The 26388-nt window shown below is 55.2% G+C and overlaps 1 protein-coding gene across 3 annotated transcripts in view; it reads right to left on the bottom strand.

Moving 5' to 3' along the window:
- Positions 1-26388, bottom strand: part of Tet (Ten-Eleven Translocation (TET) family protein) — a 185756-nt gene that overhangs the window by 92823 nt on the left and 66545 nt on the right. For 2 of the 3 annotated variants that reach the window (XM_089582651.1, XM_089582650.1), the window contains exon 2: positions 8154-9100. In XM_089582651.1, coding sequence (XP_089438777.1) covers positions 8154-9080 — 927 coding nt within the window. In that variant the 5' untranslated portion in view covers positions 9081-9100. Of the gene's footprint in view, positions 1-8153; positions 9101-9904; positions 10005-26388 lie in introns of all 3 variants that reach the window. The other variant, XM_089582649.1, reaches the window with a different exon arrangement.

Here is a 26388-nt window from a genome sequence, read left to right as displayed (position 1 = left end):
ACACAGCCCAGGCTTCCCCTTTTAAGACGCAGCCTACAAGGCACTCATCGACCCTGCCAGTGGGCGAACGGCCGAAGGAGAAGCGAGAACGCCTTCCCGTCGAGTCACAAGGTTCACACGCAGTGGGACGGCGCCCGCCGTAATGAAGACCAATTTCCATGCCCCCCGCTCCCCTCTGAAGATTACTGCCCGGTTAGCCGACGCTGCCGTCTGCGCCAGACTTCTGCGAAAGCGCAAAATGAACGAGAGGAAAGTAGGGACGGGCGGAAGCGCATGACCGCGCAACGCGTACAATCGCAACGAAGCGAACAGTCGGCATGAGCAGCAACCTCGACTAGGGCTTCCCAGAAGGCGTGCGTGACGCACTCGCGAACGAAGCCGCGCTTCTTAGTGTGCGGCATGCAAAAATGTGCCTCGCAGGCCCGGACAGAGAGAAAGAAGGTCGCCCTTGACGCCCTCCCTCAGGCGCGCAGGACCGCTCGATAACGCTTTTCGGATTAAAAAAAAAGATCAAATGCGCCGCTTCGGCCATCCGGCTTGCGTCACGTTATGTAGTACATGGCGACGGGACCGTTGCAACGTTACTCGTTAGCGTGCTAACGAGGAAAGGCAGAAGGTCGAGGAGGTCAGACGCCTTTATCGCTGAGCAGAGAGAGGCAAAGCCCTGACAGCGGCAAACGTCGTCCGGCGAGGGGGCTGCGGCGGGGCGCATGCGCAGTGCGGATGAAGGCCACAGGTATAAGGTGAGGTCAGCCTTCGCCTTTGGCCTCCATCTGCTTGCCTCTCGGCGGTGCCCCGATTGCCGCTCCGACCTCATCTCTACGCGTGCACCCACGCTATTACAGCACTGCGGTCTACATTCGGACTCGGGCATCTAGTTTACGGGGTCACAATAAAAGCGAGGTTGGAATCGTCCGTGATGGATAGCCGGATACAGGTTATATTACCAACCTGCGCTACCGCGAGTGCCGAGCAAGTCAGCAGTGCTTCCTCCGAGCGATCGCTTTTTAAGAGATTTGCCGCATGATTTATTGACGCCAGCTGTATCGTCCACAACGCTGGCAAACTTTAGCGAAGCAACAGCAATAATCTAGTCAGGTGTGAGTGCATACGACGAAAAACATCCCAGTCCCGGATGCCCAAACTTGGCTACGGACGCCGAAGTACCCGCAGATGAGTTGGTCATGTTATCACAACTATGAGCTTTTTAGCCCCGAAAAGGGAACACATTGATTGTTTCCTTTGTTATGAGAGGGTGGTAACAAACTTACCAGCATTGTAGATACTCAAGTTTAATCACTCCCGATACGCTTGCCACTAGCCAGCGGCACGGCTAAGTACTCTAGGGAAAGCGCGCTGCAATGCCTCGAAATATCTCAAAACGTTTAGGGAATAGAAAGGGACAGGGAACGCTATGCACCGCTGTCGATCGCGGTACACAATAGCGGCATACGGGAGCACCATGCTATTCTCGGACGGTGAAATTACGCGCGCCAACACGGCCAATGCCACTTCGAGCAACGGAAAAGCGCGCAGCGGCGTTAACAGCGCTCCAGGCCAGGCCCGACACTGCGTCCGACGAAGCCGGCGGAGCGTACACCGGGCCCTCTCTCGTCGGACCACATGCTGGTGCGCAGACAAAGGAGGGCTTCCGAAACACAGTCGCGGCCGTCCGGCCCGTGTGCGTGCGTGTGTGCGCATGAGCGCGCCGCCTTCTATTGAGCGCTGCCGCCGCGCGAAGGGACAGATGGCCGCCAGAAGGCGCTCGCGCCGAGGGAAACAAGGGCAGAAAAGAAGAGAAAAAGAGAAAGAAAAAGAAACCAAGGGAGAGGAGGGGCGGCGCACATCTGGACGGTGCATCCTCTCGAAGAAGCGGGCCGCCGACGCTACGGAAGCCGGGCGCTCCGTCGCGCACCGCCGTATACTCACTCAGTCGACCGCCCGGCGGCGATTGGTAACAACCTCCGCGCCTTGTGCGTCGCTGCGCGACGTCGGGCCTCCTCGACCACGAGAAACGAGCCTGTGGATCGAACTACCGGCAATCACGCGGTCTGCACGTGAAGACAAGCGTTGAAAAGGGACAGAACGGCGCCATGAGGTTTGACGCAGTGCGCAGGAAACCCAGGCCTACTGATACCGCTTGTCAACCGCCTCGAGGTACTCGAGCGACGGGGGCTACGTACGAGCTGGACGCTGGGTTCTTTCGTTTCTTCTGTTTCGGTATCCCCGTCTTTCTGTCATTAATAGGAAAAATTCCCATTGCAGCCACCGCTGCAAATAAATACGAACGGCATTCTGCGAGTTAGCAAACAAGAATAAGAACTCGCTTAATGCCCCGCCGCGGCGGCTCACTGGCTGTGGTGTTCGGATGCTGGTCCTAAAGTCGTGGGATCGAATCCTGGCCGCGAGGGCTGCATTTCGACAGCGTATGCGACGTACAAAAGTGCCCGTGCGCACCACCAACCCGCTTGATCGGAGCCACGTCCCGATCCCTCCACCCCTTTCGCTTTTCCCGTCGGGATGGAGAGAGGGCAGGAAAGGGGGAGGGGTTCCTCAGGACGCATTGTTCGGCCGCCAAAACGGACGCGCGCAAGTCCCGACTTCTCGGAACAGCCCCAAAGGGCAATTTGCCGGCGTAGGCTAGCGTAGGCAGCAGCAGCACGAGCCACTCTCTCACCCTCAGCTCGCTCGATATCAAACGGTCGGCCCGTTCGCATATCCGCCTCCTCTTGCCCCGTCCTTTGAGCCCGTCGCAAAAAATGACTTGCCGCTCTTTCGCATCATTATCAGTATTATCGCTACTCTAGCTCTGTTTTCCATCACGTCTCTCTACCTCTCTCTATGCTATACATCTTTCGTTTTTTTTTTTTTTTTCATTACATTGTGAGCATTTTTTCTTCATTTAGCCGCCACGTCCTCTTATCGCCGTCGCCCTGCCCTCCCCCTTCTATTTTGTACCTCAGTCTTCACTGCGACTTCTGTTCAAAGAACGCGAGTGAAGCTAGCTGCTTGTCTTTTTAATTTCCAAAAATAAAATTTCGCAGAGCATAATCTTAAGAGGGCGTTGACGGCCTGACGAAAGTGGTGTTAGCTGAACCAACGAAAGCGAGACAGAGAACCCGGACACCTACGCGCGGCTACCCACTGAAACCAGACCGATCTAAGCCTAACAGGTCTCTCTCCAGTCTTGGTTCCGTCAACGCCCAGAGATCCGCGGCTGCCTCTCGACCCGAGTTCAGCAGAGTTTTAGCACAGCCGCGCGGCTGATACGGTAACGCGTTGCCATTTCTACCGTAGCCATGCTTGCCAAGCCCCATTTGTCGTGCTGTCGTAGTTACCACAGCTGGCGTATTTACCGTACGACGGTGCTAAAACTCGCCGACAACGGGTAAGCAGAAACGCGTCAGAGTGGAGAAACTCTTGGCGGTCGGACATGCGCACACTCGGAGGAAAGTAGGGGGTAGCAGCGTGCAAAACGCACAAAAAAGGAGAATCAATGGAGGAACATGGAAAAAAGAGGAGAAGGTGCCTGCTGGCTACAGACGTCACGTCAGACAAAGCAACGCGGAAATCTGTTGATATACGCGTGTAGGAGGTGTTTCCGGGAAGGTTAGGTAATTTTTTTTTTAAAGGGCTTTTTTGGGGTGAAAATATGGCTTTTGCGGCATAGTACTACCAGTTGGTGGACACTGGAAAGCCGGTGAATTGTCTTAAGTAGTAAGCTGGTTAACTAATTTCTGATAATTAACTCTTTAACCATCGCAGCTAGGCAGCTGGTCGCAGTTAGAGATTTGTAGCCGGTCGTTAGTAATAGCCATATCAGTTTCTAGAATTCCGAAAACGCGATTATCACAGGCGCTGTGGCTCGACCTAATTCGGCTGCATCATGCGAAACTACATGCGCTTTCAAAAAGCATGCAGGCAAAGAAACCTTTCCAGTAAAGGTAACTAGTCGAAAAAGCCACATTTGTTGCGCCAAGGGTAATCGCGATTTCGAAATTCTGAAAACTGCTGCGGCTATCACGACCGGCTACAAACCCAATTTTAACCAGCCTCTTAACTTTAATAGTTAAAATAATAAAAATTAGTTAATCAGCGTACTACTTCAGACGACTGACCGGTGTTCTGGTGCCCGCCTACAGTGGTAAATACAACGCTGAAAAAGCCATATCTTTGCCTCGAAAAACCTATTTCTGAAAATTACTGAGTCTTCCCTGAAACACCCCTCTCTCTCTCTCTCTCTCTCTCTCTCTCTCTATATATATATATATATATATATATATATATATATATATTGCAATACTGCCAGAACGCTGCGGCAGATTCCGACACGCAACACATACCCCTGTAAAACGAAGGAACGACTTGCATGGCTTTCGAAAGACTAAGCATGGAGGGTTTCATCACACGTAGTCGTCGCCACACGCGGACGTATCTCAAGCCCGAAATCGCAGTTGTCCCGCCAAAGAGCCAACGCTTCATGTAAACGCGCCTCTTTCGTGAACCTACATGGCTTTCAAAAAACAAGACATTTCTTCACTCACTCCTTTCTTAAGAGGCAACACAGAAACACATAGGTGTGTGTGTGTGTGCGTGTGTGTGAGAGAGAGAGGGGGGTGAAGGGAAGGACAAGCACGATGACAGCCGATGCAACCGCAACGGGCTATGTAAGGGTCTTAGTAGAGCAGAACGTTGGGCCAGTTGGTGTAGCGACACATTCAAGAAAACTTTGCGCAGATTAACACAAGACGGAGGGTCTGGCCCGGGACGCAGACGCCCCTCTGCATCAACTCCTCGGTGGCGGCGCCGCAGGGAACTGCGGACGCCTGCCGTCGCCGCTCCAGACGCGTCAGCACAAGCAACGATTCGGGCACTGAGGCGTCCGAAGCGCGTGGCGCTGCTCGACCCGGCGTCCGGAAGAGGAGAAGAGGCGGTGGCAGCTGCACATCGCCGCGGTATAGCGGCGAATAGCGGCGCCGAGCGCCAAGTCTATTTTTACAGGCGGCACCGGGAAGGGGGGGGGGGGGGGGGGGGGAGCAAACGCCGCCCGCTGAGTTGGCCGTGTTGCCTTTTGCCGCAGCCGGGCAGCGATTAAAGCCCACGGCGCGCCCTTTTACACCGGGACACGCGTGTCGCGCGCTCACCGCCCTCCCCGCCCGTCCTCTCGTGCGAACATCGCCACCGCTCTTGAGAAAGTAGTTCAGCAGCGCCACAATACCGCGATGCTTGCGTACGGTCTCTAAGGGCTCCGCGTGTCGCGCATGCAGCCGCAGGGAACGGAGACGCGGAATGCGCACCGAACATCACCCCCGGCCGATAAAAAAAAAAAAAAACGCGCCGTCACCAGAAGAGTTGCCAGCGTCTTAGCGGGTACTACTGGAGCCCAAGGGGGGGGCCGTGAGCACATGTCGAGGGCAGTGTACATACTTTCTAAGAAGTGAATAAACAAAGGGGGGAAAAAAAGAAACGGAAATCGACAGCGAAAGGCGCGCCTGCGGCAAGGGTTACCTGCTCTATTTTGAAGGCCAGTGGCAGCACGCTTCTACGTGGAAGTCGCATCATTATCGCCATATAGCGACGCCTCTGCGCGCAGCCGTTTATATATAGTGATTCAAAGTGACGCGCAACGGGTCCTCAGTGGCGACTGCGCTATAGCTGTACGTCTACGGTAATAGTGCCTCCGTGCAAACGTCACAAGGGTACCGAACCGGCTGTGGGAAACTGCTGGCGAGAGTTCTTAACGACCGCGCTAAATCACAACGGAAAAAAGTATCGTGCGAAGGGGGAAAAAAAAGATACCTGAGGAACGAGTTTCTATTCAACGGCCCGCGGAATGAAGCCTGCAGGAAACAAAGAGCCCTGGCCTCACGCGCTGCTACAATCACGGGAGGCCCGTTGGACCACTTCGAGCTAACCGGGAGGCCTTCCTGCGAGCGGTGCCAGCTTGCAGCTGGGCTTCGGTATTGAAGACTGCTTCATCGACGCGCCGGAGGCTGTTTCGCTAAAATGTGGCAGGTCCCTCAAAAAGCACCACACCGCAAAATTTCTCTCAAGTGACACCCGCGATAAAATGAGCGGGCAATCTCGAAAACTATCCCGTATAACTGCGTAAGAGCGGTATTGTAAACCAAAAGCCCGACAGAAACCGGCGCCAGTACATAAAGTTTGTCCGTACCGCGGCACACAAGACGCGCAACTGTTCCGTCCGCTGACCGGGCTACCAGTCTCGCCGCTCTCCCGTTGCAGGAAGTTCGGGCGCCTGCTTCCCTCGCTGTAAACGCGATGTTTAGGAAATATCCGGCCGTCGTCGCACAGCCATTTCTCTCCTATCTGCCTCCCTCGCCGAGGAGGATCTGGAGAGCCTAGGCGAGGAGAGGAACACATCCGGGCAACCAGGAAGGACCGGAAACGGGCGCCATATGCTCCGCAAAGTGGCGGTTTTGTTCGCGCCACTGTGGTTCCATTAGTTACACACCGCCGCGAGGAGAGAGGAAGAGGAGGACGCCGCCGCGACCGTCGACGATGATCAATAACGGACCCATTACACACACACGAAAAAAAAGAGCGGCAGACAAGAGCTCCGGGCCGAGCGCACCGTAATGACAAGAGTGCAGGCCCGCTGATTGATATTATCTGCCCATTCAAGCCAAACCTCTGGAAAACTAAGCCACTGGCAAAAATGAGATAAAGAAAGGAAACAGCGCGCACATTACGTTTGCGCGCTTAGCGTGAAGGAGGGAAAATAAAAAAGCGGCGCAGCAACAAAAACTAAAAAAAAGAAAAGAAAAGGACGGTCGCTCCAGAAACTTTTGAGAAAAGAGGGACGCTCGAGTGGCCATACGTGCACGCGTTCCCTGCTTGGGCTGGGCTCTAGCTCTCCGCTCCGGAGAACAGCTGGGGCACATTGCTCATGCAAGCAGGGAAAGAAAAAAAAAAGAAACGGATCTGACGTCACCGCTGCCGCTTCTTTGTACCTCGCGCAGCTTCTACCGGGCTTCTTGTCACGACATGAATAATGCGCATGCACAAAGGGGACCCGGCGAGGATCCTTGGCGGTCGCTCCGGGACGGGAACAAGAGGACGTAACGCTCGTCCGGATCCCGTCACCACGCGACTTCCAGGAGGGCGCGGTGAAATGCAGCGACATGCTAGCCGCTCGGTTATCCAGCAGGAGCAGAATGCGTGGCACACACAGCAGGGTAAAAAAAAAAAATCGCGGCTTCATTTTCTTATATCGTTGCTTTTTTTGTTTTTTCACCTCGAAATTTCGGTGCTACGGGATTCGATTTCGTAAAGGTAAGACGGAAACACGTCGGACAGTCGTATGCACGGCTTCTTGCCAGCTGCAGAAATATACACTGGCAGCGCTGGACTCGTTTTTTGCCCTTTTACTGCTCGCGCGTCTCACATCAGCATCTTAGGATTCAGCCACGTTCAATAACATTTTTTTCCCCTCGCTGCGTTATGTATCTTCCAACAAAATCAATCCCTCAACTTGGCCAGATTCTAGCAGCATAGCCACTATACAGCTTCAATGTAATAACAGAATGTTAGCATCGAGTTTACGCACTTCTTTTCTCTCTCTCCCGTCGACCCGTATGCGGCACTTACATTTACGCAGCGAGTGCTTACAGCTGTGCTGACGATGCGCAACAGCCGCGTTATGATCTGCAAACCTCTTTGGGATTTAACGAAAGTGGCCATACAAAGCTTCTTAACCTTGCTGCTCCGATTTCTTGCCTCGGATGGACAGCAAGCAAAAAGACGATGCCAGATAAAAAGAAGCGCCAAAATTCGGACCACGAGCCCCGGAGGTCGCGCGGGGCCGATGCAAATGCCGAGTCGGGGCACGGTCGACCCCAGCAGCGGGGCGCAGGGAACTGGTGCAGCTCCCCCCTCGTACAGGGCCCCGCCGCCGTAAAAGCTGGGCGCCGCGAGGAGTCATCGCCGTTCCTCGGATGCCGGAGCGAGCCATAATATTTACGCAACGAGGGCCCTCCTGCGATGTGTGCCACGCGGCGCAGGGTAAACCGCCGCTCATTATACGGCGTGTGTATCTCGGGACGCGCGCGCGATAAAAGAACGGGCGCACATGCGCCGCCGAAATGCGCGCCAGGGGACGCGCGCACTTGGGCGGCGACCAGCGTACTCACTTTCTCCTTCTTGGTCTTGAGCTGATCGCACTTCCGCATCTTGCAGATCTGGTGGCTGCGCACACTCCTGCAGGGCCCGCACTCGCCGCAGTTATCCTTCTTGAGGCAGCCTGGGCACTCGCCGCAGCGCTTGCGTTTCTTCTTGGTGCCCTTGTCCATGCCGTCCGGCGTGCCCGGTGGGGCCAGGCCGTTGCGCTGCTGCTGCTGCTGCTGGTCGGCCCAGTGGCTGGGCTGCTCGGCGGGCGCCATGGGCAGCAGCGTGTGCCGGGTGGTGGTGGACGACACGGAGGGCACCTGGAAGGACGGCTCTTCGCCGGAGCCCTTGTCGGCCGCGAAGAACACCGCGTGGTGCGGGGGGAAGTCGGCGAAGGGATGATGCTGCATCGGAAACGGCGGCGCCGGGTGCTGCGCTGCCATCTTGTTGTCCACGGGGGTGGGCATGCGCTCGCTCGACTGCGAGCTGTCCTGGGAGCCGAGGCCCGGCGAGCCGCCCTTGTCCTGGCCGTTGCTGAAGGGCCGCTCGGGCTTGTCCGGCGGCCGGGCGCCCTCGTAGCCCTCCTGCTCCCAGGGCCGGTAGCCGACGCCGCCGGCGGGCGTGCCGGCGCGTGGCGAGGAGCCGTCGGGGGGCTTCTCCAGCAGCCGCGCCGTCAGGCCCTCGTCCTTGGGCTCGTCGGAGGGCTCCTTGGGCCCGGCGAAGCCGAAGCCCGGCGGGAAGGGGAAGCACGGGGCCACCTTGTTGAACTGCGGCTCGAAGGGCGCGCCGAACGGGGCGAACTCCTGCGGCGCCGCCAGAAGCTGGTAGGGCGGCCCGGCCGCCACCATCCAGCCGTCCTGCGCCGCGAGCAGCGCCGGCGGCCCGGGCCCCGGGGCGGGACCCTGCGGCCCGGGCTCGAAGGGCCCGCCGTGCAGCGCCTGCCGCTCGCTCATGGCCAGGCGGGGGGGCGCATCTGCGAACAAGAGGGGTACGCGTTAGCCTCCCGTCCACGGACACCACAAGAGAAGAAGGCGCGCGTTAACGGGACATCAACTCCGTCCAATAAAAATTGATTATCTCACTCTTGCTGGCTACGCTGACGTTTGTAGGGCAGCGAGAGACGCAGTTATCGGGGAGAAAATTGAAGTTAAAAGCATTAACGCTGTTCATTCGTATGCTTATTGCAGTCAATGGCGAAGTAGCCAAGCCTCTAGCACCCGCACTCGAAAACCGGCGCCGGCACACGCATTATATTTGCGCAATTTCGTTTCTTTGTGTGTTTTCTAGCTTACAAAAGCTCCCAATTTTGGTGAGAGTCGTGCCTAATTTGGTGCTTAGTATACACTAAAAAAGATAAAGCACACCGAAAAAGAAAAGACGCGTTCACAACAGAAGAAACACACTGACGAGGCGAACTTACTGCCTTAATAAAACAGTCGCAAACAGAGCAGGGCGCACGTGCATACAAGCATCACTCAAAGCAAAACGGCAGAATTGCCAATAGGATAACGGTGCGGCGGGCTCGATGCTGACCCGTACGCAGAATTAGTTGCAGGTCAACGCTCGTGTGCCAACTAGTCTGTCGTGTGTTCTTTCGTGCTGCGTTGCGCTGCATAAAATTATCCACGGTGCTGCTATCATGCGTCCTAGCGCAAACGATGAACGATTTGCGTGCTGTTATTTGTTAGTATTGAGATAAAAGACAAGGTCAGAACTTCCCAAAAGAGGATTCGAACAGCTGTCTCACGCGTCCAAAACAGAACTCTAATCTACTTACCACGAGCCGGAGAGCGAGCGAACGAGCAGCCCCGGGCCAGCCTGAAGCTGTTGCCGCCGCAAAGGGGTGGGCTCGCAAAATCGGGCCGATAGAAGGAGCGCTGTTGTGTTAGCGACACAGGGCGTCGGCAGGGCAGGTGTCAACAGGCAGCCAAGAGTGCGTGAGAGAGAGATAGAGAGGCAGAGAGAGGGAGACAAAGCGGAGGAGGAGGCAGGGAAGGGGAAGCAGTGAGAGCACACGTGTTAGTGGTGCAGGTTGCTATGAGGTGTCGCCGAACACGCTACACAGCCTGTGGCACAGCCAGCGACGAGTTTGTCAGCTAACAGCGACTCGGCAAAGCTCTTGAAAGACCGCTTTCATTAACACACTGCTTGATAGAGAGGAAACTGAATTAACGGCACTCAGTTCTCGCTCCACTTAGAGAAAGCGTTCAGACCGCCTTATGGTTAATGTAATGCCTAACGAGAAAGTCGACTGCCGCATTAAACTGCGTCAACAACGACGTGAATATATATATATATATATATATATATATATATATATATATATATATATATATATATATATTTCTTTTTTGTCCACAAGGGCGGTTGCAGAATGAAAGAAACGCGAGATTCAGTTGTGCCTGAATTAAGATACTGTTTAGTTTTTCGCACAAATCCTACTTGCCAAAGGAAAAGGCACTTGACCTCTTGGCGGTAATAACACACAGGGTTGCAAATATTAATAACACAAAAAAAAACGAGCGGTTGCGAGCGCGCAAGCATGGCATTCCATGCGCAACACAATGCATGCAAGACGTCCCGTGCTGGCCGTGCGGAAATGAAATCTCCAAGGCACAGGTTGCATGCGGAAATCGAAACGCTCGTTGGTCACAGCAGATACGAAAAGAATAAACCCACCGGCCCATGCACCATCTGTTATGCAATGAACTCCGATCGCAGTAGGTAGTCAGAGAAACCAATCTGACAGCTAATGTCGTTCGCCACAAGCAGCACAACGTTCGCACCCTCGATGACAACAAACACACACGCACGCGCGCCTTGGTGTCTTTATCGAGCAGTCACGCGGTATCCAAGTTTTCCGTATCCACTGGAGGCATATTTCATCTCGCGCAAACACACACCCGTTCTCGTCAGATAACGCGAAACATCTCTCAGGAGATGAACACCAAGTGGCAGGCGAAGACGAACGAAAGAGCCCTTCTTCATTTTATTTCTCTCCGAGAACCCCGACGCAGGAGGGCTAATGGTGACTCTAGAAGGGTCTCGAGATCAGACACGAGCGCTTTCCACAGCCAACGTAACGAGGGTATCTCCAATAAAAAAATAATAACAATAAAGACAGAGCCAACAGAAAAAGAAAGAGCCAGTCACGTTTACGGGGCCGCATATTGCACGGCGCGCCCGCGAGGGAGCCTTTTCTATTTGCCTTTCCACTTACGGCGACACGTCCCGCGCTAAACGACGCCACCGCGTGCGCCAGTATTTAAATCAATTAGCAGCAGCCATACGCGCCGCAACCGTCGGGGACGGGCGGCGAGGTGCGACGACGAAGTGTGCGCCCGACGAGAAGAGGGGGGAGGGGGGGGGGGGGGGGGGGGCACCCACGCAAAGCGCTCTTCCAGCAGCGGCGCTCAGAGGTGCGACACGGCACCCAAGCGTGTCGCGCACGCGCTGCTTAACGAGAAAAACGCCCGTAATTCGCGCCTCAACACGTTTATCGCGCACTTTTATCCCCCGCGGAGAGGTCGAAGCAGCAGCAGCAGCCCTTTGACTGGGAGCGTCCGGGGAAAACAAAAAACAAAAAACAAGACCGAAAAGCCTAGAAGGCGTGCGCGCGAGGGGGTCAGAGGAAGCGACTCGAGGAGCGCCGGAGGAATGCAGATGAGGAGGCACTGCTCTTCCTTCTTGAAGCGCTGCCAAGGTGAGTGGCCGCCCGCCACGCAACGATGCCTACACCTCCCGCCGCCGCTGGCGCGACTACGCGCTACGCGAAAGCACCATTTGTATTCCCCGCGTGCACTGCTGCTTCCGTACAGAAATAAGCGGTCGCCCCGCCGTGCAATGCCGCGCGTGCCGGCACGGACGGCGTTCCTGCTCGTACTACGCCCGGCGTGCCGCTCGTCACGGGACGACCGTCGGCGCTCCCGTATTCCGCGCCAAACGCAGAGGCACGTGGGAACTGCGTTCGCGCCCTTCGGTCCTGAGTGGTATTCACTCCTCGAGCGCCTCTTTTGTGTGGCGACGAATGTGAGGCGTTAACTTGCGAATACCTACTGCAAAAGGACTGGCTGACACACACTCGAAACACCCGATGCATGCTCGTTCAGGGGCGTACAGTCTTGGCGCGATTTCGAGGTGATTACTTCAGGCTCGAATGGACCCCCTTTAGAGAGCAACTTCGGCATTCTTTTTTTTTTTTTTTCAGCTTCCTCGCATTTGACTGACTTTCAAGGTAGGTTCTCCGGAGTCATCTGATTCTTTTTTGCCAAACTTCGCAGCCAGGCGGTGCTTTCTTTCAGCGAAAATTAACTTCAAAAACCTCAGATTCATGACCTCAAACGGGCCAATTTTTCATCGAAGCTTAGACGGGGAGGTCCAAGAAATAAAACGATAGTAAACTCACAATGACCGAAAATACTCGGAAGCTGACCTTTAACGACCAGCACCGCGGAATCTCGATATGATATACCGCATACGTACAGCATGGAGCTTGCATACAAAGTAAGGCGTCAACATGATGTATTTCTCAGTAGCCAGAGCGTTCCGATCAAAATGTTTGGCTTCACTCTGAGGATAAGGAAGTTGCGCAAAGAAAAAGGGGGCGCTAATGTTCCGACTTTCAGCCAGCGTACAACTGATATTTCCTGAAAAGTTGCAAAAAGCAGGAAGACGATTGCTAGGTAAAAAAAAAACCGTCTGCTGCTCTTCCACCTTCAAGCTGGTCTTCCACACACCTCGCAATATGCACAGAGCGGACCGAATTCATGCCAAACCGACTTCTTGAATCCTAGCGGCGCTAACAGTTTTGATGAAAGTGCTCTAAGGCAGTTTATTTCTTGGAATAAGGCTGAACTAAATAGATGTGTTTGGCTAGCCACCTGCTTCTCCTAACGTGTACCGTGATTTGTATTCGAAATTAAGCGACCATCACGCGAGTTCTGCTCGGCCGAAATGATAGCCTTTCAAAACGACTTTGCAAATGGACTGGAGAGAGAGAAGGATGGAGCTCGAGTCGCAGCAGCCGACCGGGTACCGCAACGGCGGCTACGCTTAAAACAGAGAACCTCGCGCTGCTGGCGGGACGTTGGCTGCGTTGACATACCAAAGATGGCTGCCTTCATTCATACTTCACATGCGCGCCCAGGACGCCGACCCGCGCAAGAGGCGAACCGGACGAAGCTGCGGCATGCGTCATAGTTCCATGAACGGCCTCCCGTCTGCCCATGCGTTTTCAAGGAGGAGGGGGGGGGGGGGGGTAATAAACCTCGCCGGTTTATTCCGAATAAGATGGATGCCGCCGGCGATAACGCGTTAAACGCACCAAGACAGACAGAAAGAACGAAACGGAGCGCAGGGCGAAATGGGCTCCCAGAGATTGCAGGGTCCCGCGCTGGGTGTTCGATCAAGATGCCTCGCTCGGTTTCGCTGCTCGCTCTCTGGTTTTTGAAAAACAAGTCCACGCGATGACCGCGGCGATAAGCGACGCTTCGGAATGAGAGAGCCAAGACGGGAGAAGGAGGGCGCTCGGCAAAACAAGAACGCCACCGTCGTCACGCTCTCGGTTTTATGAATCTTTCGATATCGACGCTGACGCGAAAGGCCCGACTAAGGACAAAAAGAGAGAGAACGAAAAGAGGGGGAAAAAAATGGCGGACGAGCGGCGCGTCGGCCGATTCGAGGCTTCGATACCCGGCGCGAACGGCGGCGAGCACGGTGCTTAACCCCGACAAAAGGCCCGGGCCGTTTCCCACGCGCCGACACAAACGCACGCACAGCGTGACCGGCATCCCTGGCCGGGCAATAAGAGAGGCGGCTGACCGAAGGAGGCAGTGACAACCCGCAGCAGCGGCGGGCCTTTATCAGCGCCGCTCAGGTCCGCGAGCAGGCCCGTCGAGCGTGAAGAGAAACACGACGTGGCGCGCACATCTTTCGCGCCGGCCGCCGATAAGGTGCACCACGGACGGCCGAGCTTTATGCCGCCGCCCGGTCCGGCCAAATCACCCTCATTATCCCGCACGCTTCCCCGCTTCGATTATTCCCGAACAGGCAGGCAGGCGCGCGAAAACCGCACCCCGCGCGCGCCATGTCACACATTATGAGCGCCGAAGGAAACAAGCCCCCGGTGATGATAGCCCTCGCTCGGTGCGATCTGGCCGCGCCGCTTGGCTGCCACGATAGGGGCCCGGCTGTCGACACTGCGGCCGAAGAAGCATGGCGCGCCGGTCCCTCCCGGGCCAGAACGCGTCGGCTCAGGCCGAAACTCCGGCGGCGCGACGCGCTGACCAAAAACCGTCCACGGTTCCCAGAACCAGAGCTGCTAATGATGGCTGCAATAAATCACGTTTTGCTACTCTTCTCTCGCTCACCTCTCTCCATTCTCTTTGTTTTTTTCGCCCTCCCTTAGTCTCAAGACCACCATCAACTGCACGAAGCAAAATGTGTAGAGTTTCCACAGGCGCCTGCTTCACACATGCCGTACCACGTGCTCAGATGATTAACAGAACGTAGCAAAAAATGCGCGGGCTGTTCGGAAAACGAAAACGCCCCAAGCGCTCCCGTAAAGAGCGACCCTTTGAAAGGCCGCTTCCGAAGCACGTCGCCATGGATGCCGGCGTCAGCGTCACGCCATCCAAATGGGAAACGACACGCGCGGTCAGCCTGCAGGCGGTCGACGCTAACGAGGTTTGACTGGACCGACGAGGCCCGCAAGGGTTGAAGAAGCAGCCAACTGCTGCCCGCCGTTTCTGGAGGCGCGGTTTGCGGGCAGCCAGGCGGCCAAAAACGGCCAACTCTTCACGATGCCCTCCGAGACACAGTTCGCCTAGTCCTAAACTAGCGCGCTGTAATGAGAATGATGTCCTCAGGCTTAATGGCACTGTGCACTGCACATCGTCGTCTTCACCACCTTCCATCTGCGGCACGAACGGATCAGATCAGATCAGCTTAACCTCGATCGGAGCTTAACCGGAGTCCAATATCGTCGCCAGATGTCCCAAGGACCCAGCAAAGCAAAGCCATGAGCCAAACAGGCTAAACACACGCTTTTTTTTTAACCTTACATACAGCGTACATACAGCCCTCATAACCGCTTTCCTTTGGCTTTGGTCAGCAACGCCTTAAACACACGCTTTATTTTTAACCTTACATACAGCGTACATACAGCCCTCATAACCGCTTTCCTTTGGTTTTGGTCAGCAACGCCACGTTGCTGACCAAAGCCTATTTCGGCTCCTGTGTGCCGCAGACGCAGCTATAGACAAGAAAGCGCTAGTAGTAGTGTATACCGATTATTCTCTTCCTTTACCCTTTATCCATATATGACGCATTTACAGGGAGTGGACGTGCTGGTGCGATGCTCTTGAAACGCCTGCACGGCCTGGAAGGTCAATATAAACTAAATTTCGCATATAACAATTTCTCCGATTATACGCCATCTTACACGCATAAACCTTGTCGAACGACACGCACGAACCCAAACATACACACAAAATAACGAAAGCTCAAACGCAATTGCTGGCATGAAAGATGCCTATTTATTCTTGAAGAATCCGAACCCTCGTGAAACTGAAACGTCCAAATTTTATTTAACGCGAGCCATTTTCTTCACAGGCTTTTCTCCATTCCAAGCACAACTGCGTACTGTACGAGAACCGATCGTGGCCTCAATCCCGACGACGTGGGCACTTTTTTCTTAAGGTCTGCCTCCGGGCTATCACAGCTCCCGAAACGGTTCAGATCGACGAAGACGACAGAAAGGTCGCCTCAAATTTTCCGGGGGCACTCCACGACCCAACACACGAGTCCGCCAGCCCTTCTGCCCCGTAGTTTTCGAAGGTACACACGCCCGGTTCAGACGACACACGTGTCCGTTCTCTTCAAACCCTGTATGCCACCACCAGAGCGTCCAGTCCTTTCATATCCATCACGCCGTCGGTAAACTGGACCCTGCTCGTTTTCTTCTTCCAATAAGCGCGAGTGCCGAAGCGTCCGCTTCGTTATTCCGGGTCAAATATTTGGCCGCTCGCGCGCAAATAAAGCAGAAAAGCAATAAAAAAAAGGGGGGGGGAGAGAGAGAGCGCGACGAAGGGAGAGGGGATCGATGCGAGAAAACGCGAGTGATCCCGCGGGTTCGTGCTCGCGCGCGCCGCCCCTGGCCTATCCTGTTAGTTCTGGGAATCGACCAGTGGGAAATAAAAAGGCCGCGCCGAGGGCAGCCGGCCCGAGCCAGAAACCAGCGGCGCGCTCACGCTAACGCGAACAAGGCACACACGTACGCACGCGTGCACAAAGGAAAGAGAGAGAGACACGAAAACGAACGGTGACTGACCTGCCATCTGTCGGTGGAAAGGCGCCCTGACGGTAGGCCTGTTCCCTCTCTCTCTCTCGCTCTATCGCTTTTTTTTTTTTGCCCGTTGCCATTTTATTTTCTCTTAGTTTCCTTTCCGGGCGCCAGGTGCGCTCCCTCTGAACACAACGAGCGATGGCTTGCTTAACCTTCCTTTCAGGGCTACCTTTTCTTTCCACCTCGCCCTCTCCCCCTCTAGAGGGATCAGCTCAGCGCTATACGCTTCCTCTTATTTTCTCGCTCCTATTTATTTTTTCTTCCATTTCTCCGCTCTTTGTGAGCACGGCATTTCCTTTCAGTGCATCCGTAGAGCGCCGCCCGAGCGAGTGCATGCTTATCAACGTTTTGTTCCCGTTCGGTGTCGTCGTCCGTATTTCTTTCTTTCTTCCACGCACAGCGCCACTCGGTTCCCTTGATTCGTCGCGCTAATGCGTAGAGCAGCCAGCGCCGAACACCTGGCCCCGCGAAAGATCGGCGCATCACGCTCAGAGCCTCCTCGTTCTTCTTCCGTCCCCTCCCTCTCCGCTCCACTTCAACAGCCGGCCTCTTGCGGCTCCTCGCGCGGTGCTAATGGCCGGGTTCATCAGACGGGGCAACCGCCCAGCCAGGCCAGTGGGAATTTCGCATCTCGCCCGGTCCAAATATACAGCAGTCCCGACCAAAAGGCTCCGCTATCGCAGGGTGTAGTACACGTACTTGAGCGCCGCTATTCAACGAGCGACGGAATTTAAACGTGGCTGATATGCCTCCAGCTTGCCGTTAGCGCGTCTTCCGGGAACTGACTGCGCATGCGCGCGTAACACGCGCGAAGTTGGTACGCTGATGGTACAGAGGTAAACAGTCACGCACTACTGCGGACCTCTCGGCCGGGGACCTCGGCTAGAAGCGGAAATGATATTCAGCGAAGAGAATCGAGAAGTGCCTTCCTGGCCACTAAATTCCAGCGATTTGCCTCGAAAAACTGACGGGGTGACCGCTCAGCGCCGCCCCACCCGCACAAATGTCACTCGCCGTTGCTGCGTCGTCAAACATTTGCTTTTCGCTAGTTTCTGCCACCGTGCGGCGACAGGTAGACAAGTTTCTGACCAAGAAATCCAACTGGATTCTCGCTGAGAGGCGGGACGTAAACGGCGATCGCGTCATGCAAGTAATGCACCAGGTTTCATTCCTATCCCCACCAGCGCTTCCTTTCCCGAAGCGACCTGGCTGCGGAGAATAGCCGTCACGTGAGTCAGGTCATCTCAAATAGAAAGCGAGGCGCAGCGCGCAATAACGCCGGGCTCCGGCGAACACAGCGTCGCGGCGCTCCCGCTCCGCCATCACGTCATCCGCGGCTTCCAGAGATTGCGAGCCGTATTTATAACCGCATCTCGGCCTCCCGGTTCCTTTCGCCAGCTGCTCGGTCCTTGTCTTCCGCCGGTGCTCTGCGCACGTCTCCTGGACGGAGGCCATTCCATTACCGACCTTTAGTTATACATAAAAAGAGATAAAGTAATCCGCTGGCCCTCACGAATGGACGCGGCAGCGCGGTCCGGCAGCAGCACGGCGCAGCAGCGGATCGCCGGGTTCTGCGCGGCCAACGTCGCACGCGCGCGGACTCGGAGCGGCTTCCTAAAAATGGCGTTGCGGCGGCTGCGCACGCTCGTGCTATTCATAGCCGCACCCCGAGCCAGCCAGCCGGTCCGATGTGGGTAAACATGCTAGCGCCCAGCCAGCCAGCCGAAGCTCGGCGCTGGGACGGGAACCGCTGTTTGCACCCTCCTCGCTACTACGCTATACGCTCCGTCGGTTCACCCCCTCTCCTCACCATTTTTTCCCCCACTTCCAGCTTGCGCGGGATTAGCGAATGCGCTACACAGTCTTGTCTTAGCACCATTTGGGATTAGAGCGTCGCTTTTTTGGGAAGCACGAGGCGCGGACGGCCTTGCCCGCGTGTCAGCGGAACGCACCCCGCTCTAGGCTGGCTCGTGGATTTTTCGTCCTGCTGGGACGGTCAAAAGTCTTAGAATAGGGGGAACCTATCGGTAAGGGAGATAGGGTCCGCCCATTCTAAAACTCACTCATGGGCTGCGGTAAGTCAGGTAGCTACTACGCGTCGTTAGAGAAAGGGTGAAAATGACAAGAAACAGTGGAGCCGCGAAACGATAATTACTCTCTCGATGGTTACCGCTGAAGTCTGCACTTTCAAGTTGCAGCAAAAGAGCGCGGCAGCCCGAGTAAACGGCGAGACAGATGCGCGTAAACTCGTGTCATTCGGTCGGAATTAGGCGCCGGAAGCATGGACGATCGCCAATCGGCTTCTTTTCTCGGAAAAAGGGGGGGGGGGGGGGCGTTGCGAAGTCGCTGTGGAGTGCTCGCATTCGCAAGCAACGGCTGCGCCAGCCATAGTGTCTCAAACTTGCCCAGAGAGAAAAGAGGCGCCACCGTCTACAGAGGCTTCTTAAAGAGCACTTTATCGAGCGCGGGAATGCCCGAAAGACGTAGTTTTGCATTTAGTAAACGTGGATTCTGCCCCGAAATCGGTAGCTGGCCCGAGACGCTCTCCCCTGTGTGCAGCTCGGGTTATTTTAACGGTGCCTTTTTCGCTTCTATAACGAATTTAACGCAAGTGAATGTTCAGTGTTAGGCTTGAATGTGGACGCTATCACAGCACTATCTCGCAGGTTTGCTTCGAGAAGAGTCGTACTGTCACGGCTGAATCCACATTTTATGCCCAACAATAACTAAGCCAAATACGAAACCTCGTCTTCCCAGCATTCCCGCGCCTCTCCGCGGTGGATGACCTATTGCAGTGCCACTTTTCTCGCTACGTAATTGAGAAAATCATTGGCGCGAGCGCGTCCTGGATCGTCTGCGTTGCAAAAACTAGTTGCGAAATCTAGCTGCATCTCAATTCGACTCCTAATCATGACCACAGGGAAGAAGAAATGTTTCTTCCTAGCGGTCGTCTTGCGCGCTCTTTTTTCTCTGTGCTTTTGGCACGTTGGTCGTGTTCGTTTTTTCATGTTTGAATCCACACCAACACGCCCAACTTGCAGTGTAGTCCTTCTTTACCCCATTTCGGGCCTGTCTGCAGAGACGGGAGATTAATTGCGCAACCGTTCCCGTGGGACCGCATGCTAGGAGAAGAATGCTGCAAAAGAATGCTGGGAGAAGAATGCTGCACCGAGCATACCGGGTCAGCTGGTCGGAGAGCCAGAGGACCCGTTAGGGGGAACAAGGCCTCCGGTTCCTGGGTTTGACGCGCCCGTCCGCGTCCAGCGGCACTTCCAAAACAATGCGCCGACTGCCTGAGCACGGCTATCAACAGCCCCGGAAGCCGCGACATGCTTGCGACATGTTGCCGTGGGTTCCCCCCCCCCCCTCCCCCTTTTTTTTTTACTCTTCGAGAGAGTTTTGGTAACACTGTCGAAGCTGCGTGCGCTTCGGATTTTGCAGCAATTTTAGTGATCCTTTTACAATATGTGTTTGGGAGGAAAGCAAACAACCCTCTACGAAATTAACAGTGTAAGTGGGCTAATCATTCTTCGTGCTTCCGGCGATTCGGTGTGCTCCGAATATGAGCCGGAGCCTGGACCGTTGCCCTGGGCTTAAGGTTAGACGCTCTGCATCTTCACATATGCTGAGGAGGGAGATTTCCCGCTTACCCACTTCCGTCATTTCCTCTATGCCTAAAATGTTTCTAAACTTGTAAATTAGTAACTTTGTCCTAAAAAGCTCTAATTCACATTCTGCAGTTCTGGTGCGAGGGAAAGCCGTCACCTCTTGGAGAACTTCAAGCTCTGTCAGCAATACACTCAGAAAGGACGGGCGAGAGGAGAACTGTTAAAACGTCACTTGTTAGTTCCCTTTTGGTCCCGGCATTTTGCCCATTGGAGCATGTTTTCCCTATTCTTCCATTTACGCAAAGTAAAATAGCTCAAGTGCACGCGCTTATCCATATTCGTCGCAAAAATGGTGATTAACCACACGCGTAGCTGACGTAAACTTAGAGAGAAAAAAAAGTCCGACGTCCAAGCCCGAGCTTAACCACGTGACGAAGCGCCGACTTCCCAGACGCCCATATTACCGGATCGGCGACCTCGATTCTCAGCTGCTTCGTGGTCGTCACCGTACACGACGACAACCGATTGAGCAACCACGCCTGTCGCCAAAAGCGTTCGGAAGAGGCGGGAAAGCAGCACCGGCCCCCGAACCTCTCACGCGGAAGTCGAGAGCGGCTGAAACTTGCGCTCGCGACGCGGGCCCAGCGACCGAGCCCCGCAGCGGCGGCCGCTCATTATGCGACCTGCATCGCGCAGCGGCGGCGCCTTTTGTCGTGCCGCGAATGAGCGCGGCGGCGATTGTTGCGATCGCGCGCGCCGGTCGGATTCAAATGGGTACAAAATAAGGCCGCCCCGAAACGAGGAGAGGGGAGGAATAAAAGGACATCGCAGATAACATCTGAGATGCAGCCCAGGTCAGCGCGCACCGCGACGAGGGGCGAGAGAGAGAGATCCGCGATTGCCGACGAGATGTTGCGAAAGAGATGAGTTTCAAAACCTCCGCGCGCCTCCTTGCACGGCTTTGTTGAGCGCGCTCCGAGCGCCGCTTGCGAAAACGATGCCAAGGGGCTGCAGACGCGGTGCCAGCGCACGCAAAAGAAGGCCGCGCCGCACAATGACGCGAAAAACGCCGCCAGCGGCACATGGCGAGGTGTTGCGGGGCGCCGCTGAATGAATCTCCGCGCATCCGACTAGATGCAGCACGTGCGGCGGAGGCTGCGTGCTGTGCGGGTCTGCAACAGAGCGGGCCAGTCGTCGTCGTCGAAGGTAAATCCTGAGCGCCTGACCTTCGTAATGGCGATACAATGGAACCGGCGGGGGCAGCGCTGTCACTGAGTCTATAGCGCCGCTTTGCGGCCCAGCGGACCCCCGCACTTGCGCAACAAATCCGGGCGACGGCTTCGGCCAGACACGGAACCGACCAACGCGGACCTTCACGATGAATGAACGCTCCGCCGTCGGGAAGGAAGGAGGTCGCCGCGACCTGGCGCGATTCCTCGAGAGCGTCGGCGGTGGCATTGCGTGCGCAGTGCAGTGCGGCTCGGAGAGACCCGAAAAAAAAAAACGGCCTCTCATGTTGCGTGCGGCAACGCTAAGCGAAGCAAACACGACTGCGAGTCAGATCCTAATCGGTCAGAATGAAAGAATGGCGAAGAACGAGTGGACGACGCAGACTGGAGCGCACGATACACGGCGCGTCACGTCCTCGCAGGCTGGATAGATTTCAGAACGGATTAAAAGCGCTCATTGGGGGCATTTTAAAACGGTGGCAACAGCTTTCGTGCAGTGAGAGCTTCGTGCATTCTTCTCCCTTCATGCGCGAGGCAACAACAAAAAAGAAGGCGCAGCACGCAAACGGTCCTTCCCGGCTTGGCCTCTCCTCTTCCGAATAGAGCGAAGAGCACTGCACCAGGGACAACGCGAAGCAAGGTCTCAAGCAGCGTTAGCTACACTTGCGTAACTCGATTACCGTAATACCGAGAAAGGGTGTGCACAAAGAAAAAATACGGCGTCGGTCTAGTGGAGAGGACGTAAGAGAGTTAGCAACGCTCGGGGCACTCGGCAGCGTAACGGGAGGGCAGCCCAAGGAACGAGATTCCGCGCAAGGACGCGTGGCACAGAAGCGCCAGGTGGACGGGTTCGTCGGAAGCAGCGATAAGCGGCCGGAGCGCGCGGCACGCGGAGAGAGACCCGGATGCCGATCACGTCGCCACGACAGGAATATGCACTCGCGGATTACGCCTCAATGAAGCAGCAGCGCCCGTATGCGCTGGCGGCGGCGTCTTTTGTCGTGCCGCATCGCTTTCCAGTCGGCGCTATCGGCGCGCGCGGGAGCGTGCAATCTGGGGCAGCGCATCCGCCCGGGGCTCCCCCCGATCGGCGCAAGACGCATCGCGCATTTCTCTCACGTTCCCCGGTAATAGGACAATTCCCGACATCGAATCGCGCCGGGAGCAACGACCTGCCGGGAGCGTGACTCGCCGACGCGCCCGCCAACGCCTGCGCCGCGGGGCGGACGACTCCCCCTCCATGGGCCCCGGGAGACAAAAGCGACGCACCCTCGGTGCCAACTCTCCGAGCCTGCACAGCACCGACTTGAGACCAACAGTGGACCCGCCAGCTCTGCACCAGTGGTAGACTTGATTTGCACATATCTTTGCGAGTCCAGGCGCACGTGGACGACCTTGGCCACTAGACGTGAACAGATTACAGGCCGAATCCAGTTCCAAATCGGCGCGCTAAACAGCCGCCGCATGCACGAAGTCGACTGGTCTGAAGGCCCGTTCACACTTGCCCAAAAATCCGGCGAGCGAAGCGGATTCGGCCGCTTTTGACGCCGACCGGGGCGGAAAGCGGCGAGGCGAGGCCGATCGGTCAGGACCGATTTCCGCCACCGGAAAAATTCCGCGGCGACAAACATGGCGGCGCCCTTCGAAGCAGGACCCCCCGCTTCGGACTGAATTCGTCGTTGTTGCTGCCTTTTGCAGCGCGTTCACTGGCCACAAATGGGGCACAGGTCTTTCACTTCGTCTCACCTCACCTATAATTAATAAATTTGCTTTATATTCTATTTAGAGTGACGATTCTGCCACTAATAGGCTTAAGAGGCGTGTCGGTTTGTTGGCAGTAACGGTTCCGGTCCTGACAAGCAGATGGCGCCACTAGGCTGAGCTTATCGTTCCGTGTTTGTTTGCATACGCTGAACTAAAAGTGGGAATGTTCCTCCGCTTAACGTATACGTAAGCGTGCATGCTGTTATGGTATACGTAGGTAGCGTCGATTCATGCTCTTTTCTAACCACATCTGTCTACGCCGCGAGCGGTGCACCCGCCGAACCGCGTGCGGCGCTTCCCATAACATGCTGATGGTCCCGACCACCTTTCCTGAACAGACTGGAGGTGGGCCAAGTTGAAACAAAACGCGTCTGTACTACTCGCCTCGATATAACACGCGGAGGTGCAGTCACTGCCCTGGCAGGGGATCGCATCACCCACCGGGGGAGGTGGGTGTCGAGAACTCGCCTCGTGTTTTCGGCCATCCCGCATTCTGGACGCAACAATACTTGGGCTGACACTGGCGGCTGCGAGAACCCGTTTCCTTGGCGCAATCTGCCGCACTCAGCGAGTCCACACGTTCTAGCAAGAAACGCCGTCAAAGTTGGAGCTGCCGTCAGACACGCTTCCTGCTTCGAAACGCATGCTCGTCGAGTGACTGCTTGTGCACTGGTAGCGTTCCATACTGAACCTCGCTTCAAACCTCTGTCCCCGACCACTGCGCCACTCGTGTGCGCAGACTTTCCTCAAGTCAAGAGGAAGATAAGAGGATAATGGATCTTAATAAACCGAGGCGTCTCGGGCCACGAGGGACGCCGTAGTAGAAGTCTCCGAATAATTTCGAACACCTGGGGATCTTCAACGTGCACTGACACCGCACACTACAAGGGCCTCTAGCATTTCGCCTCTATCGAAATGCGACGGCCGCCGCCGGGATCGAACCCACGTCTTTCGAGCCAGCAGCCGAGCACCATAACCATTGAGCCACCTCGGCGGCTGATGACATGAGTTTGCTGGACTATGCGAGTAGGAGTGGCATCACAGAATTCAGCGCAAACAGACCTTCGCAATCAACACCGCCAACACTTGCGGTTGGCAGCCGCACGTGCCCCGGTTCCAGAGCACCCTAGCGCAGCAGCGCCCCTCCATGGGCGAGGCTGCTCCTCCCGGGCCCGGCCCCCGTTCCAATGTGGAATTGGCGATCCACCACCACCCGGCCACCACCCTCTCCTTTGGCGCTGCGCAGTTGCCATGGCGCCCACGGGCGAAACGAGCCTGGGACAGGATCGCTGCTCGCTCGCGTGGTGTAAGCAGATTCGTCATTCTCGGAAGCCCATTTTCCTCATTTCGGAAGAGCGGCCCTTATTGCTTCCCCGAAGAATTTCGCTTCTTCTTTTGTTCGCCACTCCCCCCCACGCCTTCTCTTCGCCAAATCTCCCTCGCCCAGCCGTTTAGCCGGGGACCGGGCTCTTCTTTACTTGCGAGGGGAAAGGGGGGGGACGACACGCTCACGGAGCGGCGGCGTCCCCGCAACCACACCGAGCCCCCCTGGCCGCAATTTCGGAAGGCGACTCGGCACAACGCGAACGCCGTCGGGGGCTTTATCAATCGCTTTCTTGCGCACGTTCGCAATCAACCGGTTATGCATTACCTGGAATGATTCGCAAAACGATTCTTGGGCGTTCGACGTGTAGCTAACCGCGCCAGTTGTGTAAGCTCCGCTCTGTATCACCGTCGCTCTTCTTTGCAACGTGATGCCCTATAGATGATCCTTGTACCATGAGCGTATCGGCTGTTAAGATTTGTTATGAATCACTAGATAGCGAACCAATTATTTAGTCGAGGTCAGTGGTTGCACCTTGGGGAAACCACAAATATTGCACCTTGGGGAAACCAGAAAGAGCCCCCCAGGGCGCCTTTTTCGTGCAAGAACGTAAAAAAGCGAATAAAATTTGTTGTCACGCAAGGCAGATAGGAATATCGCGCCTTGCTAGCTGTACGGCCAAAATCTACATAAACCTTGTTTTGTCGACTACAGCATTTCGCTACCAGTCGCCAGAACTGCGTGCACGCTTACTAGTACCACAGTACTGTTCCACAGCACACTGCTTTTGGTCCCGTACTTCTTCGCGATACACATAATTTCCACCACATTCCCTCGTTTCTAACAATACTGACAATTCGCCCTCCAGAACGACTTATTAAAGGTAGATGATTTATGAAATATGAAGATAGAGGCGGCGTTGACCGGTTGCCGTGGCGTCGCGGTTAATCCTCTTTGGCTCCTTAAACCAGCAAGCCCCTGCGATGTCAGGCGATCAGATGCAAGGAGATTAAGCACGACTCCATAACAAACAGTCGACGCCATTAGACTCTCTTTTGAGCCCCTCAAAAGAGAGTCTAAGAGAGAGTTGTATCCGACCATGCACAGTGTCAAAGATAGCTGTGAATTACTACCAACTACAAAAACGTTTACGTGCAGAATTCCTAATTACGCACTGAATGGGTTGATCGCTGCTTATAGCCAGTCTGCTAAGCACATCGCTTGACCTTACCCGACATAAAATACATCACAGCTAACAATAACACAGCCCTTGGTAAGCTCCGTCATAACTTTGGCTCCGCCATCCTTTTTAACCGTGCCTGCCTAGAATTTCCTGTACAGTGGTAACTGAACGCAATCAAAGCCCCATCCAACTGAAATAAAAACGCAATAGCCCTGACCCGAAAATGCGACACAATATATCAAGGATATGTCTGTTTTCCGAGTTTTACCGTAATGGATAGCCTGATGCGTTATGAAACCAGCGGCGAACGTGTGACAGGTCGACCACCCTTAAACGCGGTAAAGGCATTCCGCCTTCATTTTTTTTTTTTTCACACTGACGGCAGCTGACTGGAACGACTCTCCTGCCAGCTGCACCTGTCACAATATTTCCGTGTACTTGAAAAAAAAAAAAAAACAGCCGACGAATCCTTTATTCTCATTTGTGCACTTCTCCTTTTCGTATTTTCGCTGCTCCTGCGGTTTGCTAACTGTTCGTGTGATACCGATGTTACATATCGCAAAAATTTCTAGCAAGCTGTCGACATCCTTGTTTAAACTGACTCATATTCAATCTTTACTCCGGCATACGCAGACCATTCACGATACACAGGCCTGCCATGTATTGTGAGCTTTCAGCATCTTATTTCTGTTGCGACTAGCAACACTCTCTTGCCTACCCTTTAAGTAACACCCAACGTGTTGAAGAACTGAGTCACCGCAAATAAAGCGATGCAGGAATTGCGGGTACGTTGCACTGGCGCACTAGTT

Source organism: Amblyomma mixtum, chromosome 3 (assembly GCF_055824585.1).
Source record: "Amblyomma mixtum isolate Tamu chromosome 3, ASM5582458v1, whole genome shotgun sequence".
In the NCBI taxonomy this organism is placed as follows: Eukaryota; Metazoa; Arthropoda; class Arachnida; order Ixodida; family Ixodidae; genus Amblyomma; species Amblyomma mixtum.
This window is presented reverse-complemented; position numbering and strand designations above follow the sequence as displayed.